Source organism: Thermobia domestica, chromosome 17 (genome assembly GCF_964235325.1).
Source record: "Thermobia domestica chromosome 17, izTheDome1.hap1.1, whole genome shotgun sequence".
NCBI lineage: Eukaryota > Metazoa > Arthropoda > Insecta > Zygentoma > Lepismatidae > Thermobia > Thermobia domestica.
In genome coordinates this window covers 177,970,550-177,984,910 of record NC_137470.1, presented here as the reverse complement: position 1 = coordinate 177,984,910, position 14,361 = coordinate 177,970,550, and the positions used below count along the sequence as shown (strand labels likewise).

At 33.7% G+C, this 14,361-nt stretch overlaps 1 protein-coding gene across 1 annotated transcript in view; it reads left to right on the top strand.

Moving 5' to 3' along the window:
* The window catches only part of LOC145674515 (uncharacterized), a 46,282-nt gene extending 34,542 nt beyond the window's left edge, over positions 1 to 11,740 (top strand). Inside the window, exons 3-4 of the mRNA XM_081744671.1 lie at positions 3,442 to 3,663; positions 11,572 to 11,740. Of these exons, the coding sequence (XP_081600797.1) occupies positions 3,442 to 3,663; positions 11,572 to 11,575 (226 nt within the window). The 3' untranslated portion in view covers positions 11,576 to 11,740. The remainder of the gene's footprint in view (positions 1 to 3,441; positions 3,664 to 11,571) is intronic.
* Positions 11,741 to 14,361: the final 2,621 nt, after the last annotated feature.

Below are 14,361 nucleotides of genomic sequence, written 5' to 3'. Positions count from 1 at the left end.
AGAATTTCCCTGGATTTTCCCGCTTTATCGAAAAATTCCCTTTTTGCTAGTGGCGGCTTTAGCCCAAAATTTTGAAAAATATATAAAGGTTAAAATATACAATAAAGAGTAAATATATTTCCCACTATTTATATTAACGGTAGATAATTATTTATAAAATAGCGTCAGCCACTATTGTAAAAGTAATTTCCTACCGTCATTAATCAATATTAATTATGTATATGTATCTATAAGCAGGGAGCGGTCCCACTCAAAATTATAATCCTAAAGTCCTCCTGCTTTTTGCTAAATTTACCTGCGATATTTCCCTATGGTGGACAAACACCGTATGCATTTCTTTCCTCGGGCCATTTCCTCCCACTTTCTTTATTCCATCATTTAATTCGTTTCTCATCATCACTGTTTCCTTTAGCCTAGCCAGCATAAGCGTGGCACGTAAAATTTAAAGATTTCATTTCATTTTTCATATTTCCCTAGATTAGGGAAATTTCCCTCAAACTAGAAACAGTGATGTCGTCCCATTTAACTAAATTTCCGAATTAACTGAATCTCTATTAAAAAAAAAAAAAAAAAACTTTAGTCGTGCGAGAAATTTATTTAGAAACGGCAACAATCGGTATATTATTTGTTCTTATCTAAGTTACTGATCACAGAGTAAGTTCATTCTTACGATGCGTTGGCTGTACAGGGTTACTACTGATCTGGAGAAATCTATTTCCCTGACTTCTGGCAGGAAATTCCCTGACTTTCATGACTGGTGTCGAATGACGTTGACATATAAATAAGAAATAAATAACAGTGAATATTTATATATGAGTACATTTATTCTATAGAGACAAATAATAATCAATTGCTCATACGTACAGCAATAAAAACCAAATAGGTATTACAGTGGTTGGCTAAGCTGGAATTGGTGTACAATTGATACTAGGTAAAATATATTTTATAAAATTTCCCTGATTTCCAGTGTTTCCCCCTGAGATTCCCTCACCTGCACCATTTTCCCTGACTTCCCTGACCTGTTGGAACCCTGTTGTACTCACCCATTTCCGACCATTATACTATTAGTACACGTGTTCTGCTGTACTGTAAAGATCAAGAGACAGTTGAAACTTGTATTCGGTCCCATCAAATTAGGTTCAATGAGACTCTAGTGAAGTATACCTTTATAATATTTTTAAAAACTCAAAATATCTACTTTCTTTCCTTATAATTTCTGTTCGTGAACGTAGATGATAAATTTCGACGCACATGCTACAGAGGAAGAGCTGGAAAACATGAAAAATACAGAATATTACTACTTTGCTGAGATCCTATGAAGGGTTAAATATACATCTGGGAAGGGGGGAGATAAGACTGTGAAATACTTGTAATAACTTATTACGTGGTAACATCGAGACCACCAATAGAACATAGCGCATGTAAGCAGAATTCATCTTCAATATCACTCCACTAAGAAGGGATCTCCCTCGTGGCTAAGAGGTTAGCGTATGTGCTTCTGGCGTCGGACACCCGAGTTCCATTCCCAGCGGGAGCTCGTGTGGTTCGAATTCCACGTCTGATATAGCCTCGCTGCTGAAAGAGACGCTAAACTAAAAAAAAGAAAGAACCCACTAAGAGGGAGGGGGCCAAATTTCGAGGGGCGGCAAAAATCTGTCATAACTATATTATTTAAAATAAATATTTGTTATTGGAAACAGACTTCATGATGATGATAGTTAAACTTACTAAGCTGACCTTCTATTTGAATACTACATTCATAAATCATGTTTAGGTTGCATTAGTTTAAGGTCACATGGACAGTGCTAAAGCAAATGGTAAAACAAATCCCAGCATGAAATGCTTGATTGGTATCAAATACAAGAACTCAATTCTCACAACAGTAGCGAACCACTGTTCCGTTTAGTTAGTTATCACAGTTTTGATATGAAAACTAGTCCTGTCTCTGACACAAACAAATTCCTTATCACCGAAGCTGGAAATATTTTTTGAATTTTTTTTTTAATTTTTAACAAATGTGGAAGAAAAATCAAGAAAAAAAGATAAAAGACCTAGTTGCACTTGAGTTGCAAACTGATACTTCGACATTGAAGCTCGATATTGAATTCTATAAAAAAAAAAAAAAAAAAAAAAAAAAAAAAAAGATTGCCATCCTTCTTCTGCATGTGTGTTCGCTTTATCTCTCACTAATATAATAGATTATTATTTAAAAAAACAGACACAATGAGACTGTATTTGTAGTGTTTAGGCTTTTCTGAGTGCGAGTGCTTTTTACTTCCCCTTCGTTGTTAATGATGGGGTAGCATACTTAAAATCGTGGCTTTTAAGATTTGTTCTTCGTGGAGAAAGGGGGCAGCAAATGATGCCATTGCACGCGGGGCAAATTACCTAGGGCCGGCCCTGCTCAGATTTACAACTCCCAGAATCTTCAGAGATATAAAGTGTAATAAAAAAAAAAAAAAGACGAATCTGAATGTTAATGCAACTATTCTCAATAAAATGGCTGTAAAATACTGTGCTTGAATGCGAGAGATACGACTTGAAACAATCTGAAAAGGCAATGTTCGAAGAGATTATAATTTCATAATAGCTGTTGTAATAGTTCTTCAGAGGTTGACTTGTAATACTGTCGACAAATGACAAATTTTTGAATTTTCTAGTCTTGAATAGAGTTTGATTAAGCGTATGAACGAATGATACTACACTGAATCCAGACAGGCTGTTTATATGAAATGCTGGAAAGTATGCGTGTCTTTAATATATCCTTGTCTGAGAGTTTCAAGTGTTTATCTGATAGACAAAAGAAAAATAAATAAAATAAAAAAGGATTGTCTCAATAATATGAGTTAGAGTTTGGAAACAATCTTTCTCAATCAATTTAATTCAGACAGTTGGTGTTTTAATTCAAGTCATGCTTAAAATATTTGCATAAATTCACAAAATTTTAATATTTAGAAATTACAGGATCATAATTTTAGTGTACTAAAATTTATCATTAGAAATCTTTTTCTCAGAGAATTATTTTATTTCAACTGTTATATCTCTATATGACATCAATTTAAAATGGCGGCCAATCAAATTTCAGAATTGAGCTTCACATCTCCTAATTTTAGATAAAGGCCACAGATGTTTACTGCATAGAGGACGCCAAAATATTTTTCCTTGTGCAAAGACGTTTCAAATGATTATTCCCGATATCTTTCCAAATTAAAATTTTTGACATACCTCAGCTTATATTTTCTTGTGATAGCCCTGGGCAAACACGGCTAACTGACAATTTCAGTCTCAAATTAATAGAATAAAGTTTCCGCATCTTTTATATATACCAATTGTCTCTGAAAGCTAAGGATGGACTGAAACTTGGAGGACAGCTGTCGTATGTAAGCAGAGACCAAATAAAATCCCAAAGTGGTGTTGATCAAATTTATTTTTATGTTCCAGCGTGGATCACTTTATCTCCAAGCCTACCGGAGAATGGAAGAAAAAAATGTCGTGGAAACCAAAATGGACGAAGGAATGGAAAGTAGAACGAGTATGGCGTCCAGTATGGAAGAGGGTATGGCGTCCTGTTTGGACAAAGGAATGGGTGCCATATGAATATAAACCACCTGGCTGGAAAAGGTTTGAAGCAGATCATCCTCCTCCACAAGCGGCTCCAATAAGGTAAACATGCTGGTTTAGAAGTTGTTTTCATGTTATTTCATGCTTATAATTTTACCTTAGGAAAGCTTGTTATAGAAATCAACCCCTTTTAAAATAAGTAATTAAATAAATAAATAAATAAATAAAAAACATCTTCCAATTATATCTACCTAGCCTACCAGAATTTTGTTTTCTGGAAAACCATTAGACTCCTTTCTACAAAGGATAGAAAATTAATATAATATAAGTGTAAAATTAAACAAAATTTTAGGTTTGTTGAGAAAATCAAGAAAAAAATCTTAAATGCCAGGAACATTTTGCAGGAAATTGGAGCAATAATAATAATAATAAATAAATAAATAAATCTTTATAGAGCGGAGATAATTTTTATTGATAACAATAAAGCACTGGCGTATGCAAGCAAGACATATTCTAAAACTGAGCTTTTACCATATTAAGATATGAATACCTATACCTGAAATCAATATAAATTTAGGAGCTTGATCTTCCATGACAGAATTTGATGATAAAACAATATGTTAAACAGTAACCAATCATTATCAATGGTATACTAACATTATTTAAAGGCCATTTGCTTCAAACTGAGAAGTTTTCATCTACTATGGTTTTACCTCTTAGTCTTGATGTAATTATTCTGTAAATTATTTAATGCAACTTTGGAAAATTCAAGATAGCTAAGAAAACTCCACCTGACCAAAGCAGTATATATATTTTAAGCGTATATATATATATATCTGTGTTACAGTTTCCGCTATGGAATATCTGAGGAAGGCTATGTTACATAGCCGAAACGGTAACACAGATACGCTTAAAATATATACACTGCCTTGGTCAGGTGGAGTTTTAATAGCTATCTGTAATTATTCATTTTAATTATATGAATTTGAACAGTTTTCTTCTTAGCTGTTCTAACTTTACATATATCTTTTATCATGACCAACAGGATAGTTTCTTCTCAAATAGTTACCGATAGGATCAAAAACGATGGTTGATGAATGCAAGTGAATTTTAGTAAAAGAAATTTGGAGATGTGGATGCCAACGTTTTTACTTGTCCATGACCTTCAAATAAAATCAGAATGAATATATATATATCGCTTTGTGTGTTCTGAATGACAACTTTCAGTTTATTTACTTGAAGACTACATATGGCCCACTTCTTATAAAAAAACAATGCTATTCTGATAAAAAAAAAATACAAAATTTATGCATTCACTTCCGTTCGCGTCTGGGTGGCACAAAACGAACTTGAATTTTATAATTTGGATGGCTAATCGTTATAGTAAGAAATTACATAAAAGGAGTGGGGTAGCCATCTTTTTGCGGAAAGATATGGAATGTAGTAAACTAGATTTGGATTTCCTATGCATAGAAATAGATTTTGAGGCAACTGCAATAATTGTACAGATCCCCTGATGGAAATCCTGACATATTTTTAGAAAAATTGGAAAGTTTACTTACATATCTAAAGAGGCCTTGTCATTTTACAAGAACTTGTAGCTGTCATTAAAAACATCTTGAAGCCCAATCTTTCTATTTACTGTGTACATATTACAACTTCTTGAAAGCAAGAAAGGTATTTCCATCTATGCAGCACTGCACTCTAGTGGACAAACAGTGAACTCCTCACTAAAAACGTGTATTTTGGCGCTCTCCCCCTCCCTGTCCAAAAGAATCCGTTGTTTCGGAAGCGGCGAAACTGGTTTTTCCTTTATGTCAGCGGGAGGGCGATAGCAGGTAGCAAGCAAGACGTCCCAGAAAGTTGCAAACTGTTCAACTTGCAAAATGGAAAAAAAAATGTTTTATGACTATGTGTACATGGTGAAATATGGTAGGCTTTCAAGATTTTTTTTTTTTTTATGACAGCTACAAGGTCTTCTAACGTAGCAACCCCCTTTAAGTTACAAGAAAAAGTACAAAACAATAATAGGAGTGATATAAATTCACATTTTGATGTAAATACAAGTTTAAAAAAAAGGGTAACAGAATTTTTAAATCTACTAAGACATTTTGATTACTCTGTACAAAATTACAAACCAACAAGACTAAATGCATACTTAGATAACATTTCCACTAATTTAAGTAGAAATAGTGTAACTAGCGAGGTAATACCTTTTCACTATTCCGATCACTATTCCGACAATGTTTTTGCTACATGAAAATTGGAAGGGATTAAAAAGATACGTAAACATAAATGCGAATGATACCTTTAAGTATTTTTTCATGAGTTTCATAGGTAAATTTCAAATGTCATTTCCCGAAAGAAAAATCGACATGAATAAAAGAACCGGGAAACTAAATAATGAGCTTTAGAAAGATTCCATGGCACACTACGCAGTTGGCAGATATGAAGAAGAAAGTTATGAGATATTATAATCTATATGCAAATGAAAGAACAGAATGTAATAAAGGTAATTATACTACGATACTAAAAAATATGAAATGGCTGTATTAGAAGAAAAACGACATATAACTAAATGAATATTGAAAATTCACACAATAAATGTCAAACGGCTTGCAAATTAATAAATAAAACAACAAAAGGTAATAAGATAGAGAAAGTGATTATCGCACCTGATGACTTAAATAAATATTTTTTAAACTCAATTGAAATAATGAAGAATAGTACTGACAAAGTAGGATCCAATAACTATGAAAATAATGATAAACTTATTAAATTTCCGCAAATATTTGATTTGAAACTGGTAACACAGGATGATATCATACACATAGTAAATAGATTTAAACCATCAAATAGTAAAGATATATACGTTATATCGAATAAGTTTATAAAAACGGTAATTAAGTACATTGCTGAGCCACTAATATTTTGTATGAATAAATGTTTGAGTGAAGGGATTCTTCCGGGTGTTTTAAAGATAAGTAAGGTAGTACCAATCTTTAGAAAGGAAGACAGATTAAGTCCAGCAAATTATCGACCAATATCACTAGTTCCCATTTTGTATAAAATTATAGAAACAATTGTAAAGCAACACATATATCAGTATCTTAATGAACACAAAATGCTTAATCATTCACAGTTTGGGTTTAGAGGAGGTTGCTCAACGATAGATGCCATTGACAGTTTAGTAAAATATGTATATGAAGTATTTGAAAATAAGGGTTTCGCATTGGCCACGTTCTGTGATTTAAGCAAGGCTTTTGACTGTGTAGAACATAATATACTATTAAGAAAATTGGGGTGTTATGATTTCCAAGCTAAAAGTATAAACTTTATTAAAACATACCTAAAAGGTAACACTCAGATTGTTAATGTCAATGGAATGAAATCGGATTGCTTACCAACAAAACAGGTGTTCCTCAAGGTTCTGTACTAGGACCGTTATTGTTTATATTAATGGTAAATGATTTACCGCTGAATATCTCAAGTGAATCTTTTCTTTATGCTGATGACACAACCCTGCTAAACACCAGCAATAATCTTACAGAATTGATGTTTTAATGAGGAAATCTTTATAGAAAATAAGGAATAGCTTAAAGCAAACGGATTTCTTCTTAATGAAAATAAAACTACTAGCCAAGTATTTTCATTAAACGAGTGTCCGGTAGCGTCGAAGAATGTAAAATTTCTTGGAAAGCACATGTAGAATATGTATGTGTAAAACTCTCCAGAATAATAAATTTATTACGAAATTTAAGAGATATAGTCCCGAACAACTACATAAGATCAGCATATTATGCTTTTTTTTTTCTAAGTACCATAGAATATCGAATATTATTTTGGGGTAACAGTATCTACATAAATGAGGTTCTACTACTACAAAAAAAGTTATTAGAATAATCACTGGCACATCATATAAAGAACACTGTAAACGTTTGTTCTGTTAGTTGAAAATTATGATTGTCGTTAATTTGTATATACTATATAAGGTTTTAGTATAGGTAAAAGAAAATATGCCAGATACGCAGCGTAGACTAGATATTCATCCACATAATACGAGATCTGTTAAAGAAGTTGATATATTGTATAGCAGACTATCAAATATCAAAAATACAATACAAGGTACAAAATTGATGAACAAGTTACCAATTCACACGCAAAATTTACCGATTGCTCAATTTAAAAATAAAGTGTATTATTGCTTAGTTGCTGTACCCTATTACAATGTTAGGAGTTCGAGGAAGATAAACACATATTGGCATACGTAAAAAAGGAATTTGCTTGTAGATTTTATATTAACGTTGTCTATTGTTTGTATACAGACTTAATGACTAAAATATTTATTCTATTCTATTCTATTACGATGTATCATATTATGCCTATTCTGAACAACAATAGAATGCTGACAATGTCCAGAACACATTTGCATTATTGCTCTCGCATTTATAAAATTATTAAAACAACACGTCCCGCGTATTTATACAAGAAACTCACTGAAAAATCAACTATTCACACTCACTTAACACACACACACACACAAATACGTTTGATATTCCACACCATAGACTCAAGCAAACCACTGCGGCATTTTCAGTATCAACTCCGAGGTCACGGAATGCTCTACCAAATGTAGTAAAAGAAGTTAAACATTTAATTCCTTCAAGAAAATGTTAAAAACGTTTTTAGTCAGCCTACAAAATTTAAGTTCAGGTACCCATGATTTGTATTCTATCACTTCAACCACGTAAATGAAATCAGACTTGAATTGGTACACCTTTTTTTATTAAATAATTATGCATTGTAGAAATATTTAACCCCCCCCGCATTGGCAATGACCAAGCATACCTTATTTTGTCTCTATGTTGTTAATCGGTTTGTGTTCGCTTTCATGTTTGTATGCTTTCTCTTTTCTTTCTTCACTTGTAGTATTTGTGTGTGTTTCGTTAAAAGTACCACTTTTTTTCTTTTCTTTCTTAATTATCATAATGTATGCCTGTATTTTTTGTTGTATATCACCGTATCTTTTGTACTCAATTGTCTTTTTTTTCTTTTTTTCTTTTTTTTTTTTTTGTATAACAATGTATTTCCTTGACAAAGGTTAGGTGGTAGAGCAGCAATATGCAGAACCTCGCCCGCTTAAACAAGCCTTTTTTAATTTCAGTTTCAATATAAAAGCACAATAACAGAAAATGTGAACGATTTCGATTGTCTGTTCTTATCAAATAAGAGAACGAAAAGCAACAGCAAGAAAATCTTTAGTCTTTACTATCAAGAATTATGTATTGATACCAAACCACTTCACTTAAGATCCCTTTGTGAGCCTGAGTCGCTCCAACGCCATCTGCTACCAATCGGCTGAATCAGGTCTAGCCTAGTTCGCATACATGGTCACCACGCTCTGTAGGCCCTGTCTTTAACAGCCGTATCAGAAAGCTTTCTAGATCTAGTGACTGTCACGACGTTCATTCACATGACTCTCCAGTTTGATTAACGACGAAAATAGGGAACCACCGGTCGTTAATCGAACCTAGGACCACGCGAACATGAGCTCAAAGCTATAACTAGACTATAATATCTCCCTATACACATTGGTCCAATCTATATATATCCGGTCGTTCGGAAAACATGATTATAGAAAAAAAATTACATATACTTACCGCACATATTATACTGCTATCTTTTATTCAAAATAGTACCGTTAACAACTACATACTTTTGCCAACACGTGACAAATAGGTCAGTGCAATTCGAAATTACCTCTATCCCACGATGAAAGTTCCCAAAAGATACATTCAGTCCACTGTTGGTTTTGCAAGTTTTATTTCATCAGGCAGTTGGTCAGGTATATGAAAATGAGGAAATCGATAAGTGTCCAGTTCGGGAAGTAATTTTGATATTCCATAATTACTTACTTCTGGTTGTGCAATTCCTGTATAATCATTTGTGAGTCAGAACGTTTCATGTTATTATGGGAACGCTGTACTGCCAAAAATCAGCTTTGTGTTTGAATAACCTGATACATATTATCCAGGGGCGGACCAGGCCAAATTTTCACCCGGGCAAAGTGACTTTTTGGCGCCCTCCCCTCTAGTACTAGCTTATATTTTACATTTTATCGTGGTGTTTTTAATATTTTAAATCGATTTTTCAAAAAAAAAAAAAAAAAAAAAAGGAATTCATTACCTAGGAAAACTTCACAAAAAATATGGCCTGCTATAAACAATACCAACTCCGACCCCCCTCCCCCTTCCCGCTTGGTCTAGTGGCTAGTACGCCTGCCTTCTGTGGTTTCGGGTCCAATTCTCGGTGGGTTACTGTTGAACGATAAAAGTTGTTCGGATTCCACTATAATCAGTATCCACATCCCCTTTGGCCATAAAAGCATAACCGTGGAACGCTAAACTCAAGTAAATAAACAAACAATACTTACTCCCCCTCCACTCTTTATTCTACATGCCATCTCTCCAGCCCCCTTAGTACTACGAAACTCTCTTCTTCCATGGTGAAATGGAAAAAGATTATCTAATTGCCGCTACTTTACAATAATATAAACCAAAAAAAAGTCAGTATAGAACACATTATAAAATTTAGTTTTTGAGTCTCGTTCGATGGACGCGTCTCTGACTCTGGCTCTCGGGTTGCCGGCTCTTGGTCCGCCCCTGATATTATCGTTTTAGCTATTTTATTGCACATGTCATCCGCACACATTTTGCATTAAAGAACAAAACTTAAGCAGGGTTTTCATACATATTATTAAAAATAAATAAATAAAAACTTTGGTGCCTGCTGTCCTTCTTTATATACCCACCTACAGTGTTACAGATTTTTACACTTGGCTTGAAACAAAATATGATGAAAAAAGAGAGCAAATAATTGTTTCCCGCACACTGCAGCAATTTTGTTAACAAAGTACGAGGCACGTTAGGGAAGTAATCTCCGATTGGTCACTGTGCGTGAAGTAGTGGGAACAGTGCTACCATCTTGGCACAAAAATGCACGGTAGATCAGTCTGCATTCAGCCATGTTAGAGTTAAGGTTGTCTGATTACTACTATAACATTTGTAGCGTCTCAATATGGGTGCTGCAATAAAAAAAAAAAAAAAAACCGCCAAGTGCGAGCTGTAAGACGTCTTCTTAATGTAAAACAGTATTAGGCAGCAGCTATTCATCGGGAATTTTGTAACGTGTATGGATCAAGTGTGATGAGTGAAGTTGATGGGTTCGTTCATTTAAAAGTGGACGAACAAACATTCATGACGAAGAGAAGAGTGGCAGGCCATCAGTGATCACTTATGAACTCGTTCACAAAATTGATGGAAAAGCTCGTGAAAATCGACGTTTCACAATCTCGGAGCTTTCCAATGAATTTCCACAAATCTCCAGGACTGTGTTACATGACGTAGTGACAGTATTGACTACAGGAAGTACTGTAGCTCAAGGCACACGCGGAAGATTTTTATGATGTTAGAATTTCTAAGCTAGTGCAGACATATGATAAGTGCTTGAATATTTATGGAAACTATGTTAAAAAATAGAGCAAAGTAGTTGTTTTCAGATGTATATAATAAATTATTCTTACTAACTTTGATGTTTCCTTCTTAATCAATCGGAGGTTACTAGCCGAATTTAAATTTAATTTATTCGTCCTCGTAATTTAAATATTCTAAAAATATACTCTCATAAAACTCACTTGCAGTTTTACACAGGAAAGTTATGTAATTGCCAAGTAATATTTAACTATTTGTTATAGAACGTTATATTTCAATGGAAGCATTTTCTTCATCTCCAACCTAAATTATATATTGTACATTTTCCATTAAAATGCTGGTGAAATGATTCGTTATAGAATTATAGTTTGTATGTTCACAAGATAATTATAACATGTGACCACAATAATTGTTACAGTTTTCTTATATGTTTCTCAAATTTGCATATACTCACTAGCATATTAATTTTATCCTGGTATGGTATTTGACTGTTAATTATGCTTTTTCCCATTTTTTACAGCTGAAATAACTAATAAGAAGACTACAAGCTTTTGTAAGGAAATGTTAAGGCCATACCTCCTGTGAATATCATTCGTCCATCATGATTTCATTCATCCATGTTCATCGTCCCTATGTTATATATGTAAAGTGTATTATTATATTTTATACTAATAAATTAATTGTATTTATATTGTTCTATTATTGATATTATCTACCTTTCGTTGTTACTAAGATGTAAACTTACATTACGCGTTCATTATTAACATTATTGTAACCTTGAATAACTTAAGTCAGTTCCATTACTGTTGGATATGCGAGTACGTTAATTAATTGTTGAATAAATATTATCCAAATCAACAGGTTTTGCACTGACTTCTAATCGAGAAGCATCTGATTCTATAAAATAAGATAAATTTAAATTTGGATCGACTAGAATAACATCTTGACAAATATCTGATTTTGATTTGTTGAAATACTTTTTCGTGTACGTATAGCCATTGCCAATTCTTTCATTTTTTTTAAAGTACAGTGGAGTCCAGATTATCCGAGTTTCGATTTACTGAGGTTGCGTGTTATCCGAGCTTAATCGAAACAAACAAACGAAAAACATCTTTTAAAACCTAGTCTGGTTACAACGATAAACAGTTTGCAAGCCTTCGTTTCAGAACCAAAGTGAAGCTGGCGTAAAGATAACGACCACACCCGATGTTGCCACATTTTGTTTCTTCAGTGTGACTTTTGAAACATTTATTGGAAGATCTAGAAAATAATACAGTTCTCGAAAACCTAAAAGAGGTTAATCTAACAGATGTCATTTAGTGGGTGACAGAGTGAAAGAATTATCGTCCTGACAAGCTGCAAATATATTTCGCCAAATAATGATAGCACAAGGATGACACAAACTCAAGAATCTTCAAATAATGTAGAATTAGTAGATCTCTTAAACAGGCTACAAGTTTCAGGGACAGTAACAAATGAAGATGTGAGTGATTGGATGGGAGATGAACAGTATGAACTCTCTGTTGAGACCATTGTAAATTTGGTCACACAAGGTAACAGTTCGAGTGACGAAGATGACAATAAAATGGTAAATTTGAAAGAATCAGTCAAACGAATGATTTGATCGCGATCGAGAGGGTACTACTCTGCGTCGAAAAGCAAGGCGACACGGAACCAGCTGACATGGTGTTACGACGTATGCGCAATTTAGCTGCCAAGAAACGAACCAGTTTAATGAAGTAGACTATGAAAGACTTCTTCTTTTTTTTCTTTTCTTTTTTTTTTTTTTTTTAAATGATGTGTACGCTAAACAGTGTCATATTTGTATTGTGCTTTACTTGTGTACGTATGTTTGTATTGTACTGTATGTCCAATACAAATAATAAATACAGTAATAGCAAATAACCTAATAAAGAGAAATAATCTATGTATCCATTCGTGTTAACCGAGATTTTGTTTATTCGAGTAGGATCCGGTCCACATCAGCTCGGATGGTCGGGACTCTACTGTAAATCAAAGAGTGGTTTCATTTTTTCTGAAAAGTTTGCTAACAAGAATTTTAGGAGTGATCAAAAAAAAAAAAAAAAATCAAAAGATTGCGATCTTGGCCAAAAATTTTAGAAATGATCCAACAAATGCATCAAAAGATTGTGATCTTGGCCAATAATTAGTTTTTGGATTAGGGGCAACAAAATTTTTGAACGGATCCTAAATCGAGTTTTTGTATCTTCTACGGAATAACCACATCATACTGAGTTAACTGATAGTTTGGGTTTGGCCAGTGCTGGATTTACGTATAAGCTAAACAAGCTATAGCTTAGGGCCCCACTCTCTTTCCCCCCACCCCCCAAAAAAATAAAGACAAAGGTTGGCTGTAATATCATTTCCAAATAATAAGAGAAAGCAAATAAGATAAAACACACATACAACAACGGTATTTTGTATTGTTATGTTTTAGGCTCTTATGAAGCAAGTAATGAGGGCCACGCTTGTAATGGGACCTTGTTTCCCAGCCCCGCTTTTAATGGAGCCCTTGATTGAGAGTCCTGCTTTTAATGGGGACGTTGTTTCCTAGCCATTACATTTAGCTACTTTAATAAGACTTCACAGTATATGTTATGGTACCTTGTACTTGTACACTAATAGAATTCTAGTGCTGCCCTTTCTCGTACTCTTTGCAAAATGACAAGAAATCGGGGCTGGTAACAGTCGATTCATTAAGAAGACATGAAACAAAGTGGCGAAATAATAGTAAAATATCAAGAAATTACAGCCCAAAGCGGCGATACATTTTATATCGCGATATTTCGCTATACGTATTAGAAGTAGTGTCAAGAAGTATTTTCACAATATTCAGAGTTGCTATCCTTGCCGCTCATTTTCATAATGGTCTAAAGTGTGTTTAATAATGTTCACTAAAGAAAAGAAGAAGAGCATGAATCATTCGTTTTAAGCATCTGAGTCGTTCGTTTTTATATATTAACAGCGCACTGTATTTTGTTATGTATTGTTTCTTCAGAACTGCACAAGTGAATTTACCTTGTGTAAGTTAATATGCGGCAGTCTGAATATGTTAGGCCTATCGGCACTAGTTAGTACATAGCAAGGTAAAGTACCTAACTATTTTCACGTCGCAGTAAAAAGAAGCAACGTATAATATTTGTAGGTTTTATAATCATTTTAGTTTAACAGTGATGTTTTTCAACGATATTTTGATGATTCTCAGCGAATTTGCGTCGCACTACACCTAGTGTAATCTCAGAGGGTAGCATTGTATTTTAGTCTGAGTTATTCTGGTAATTTGACCCGA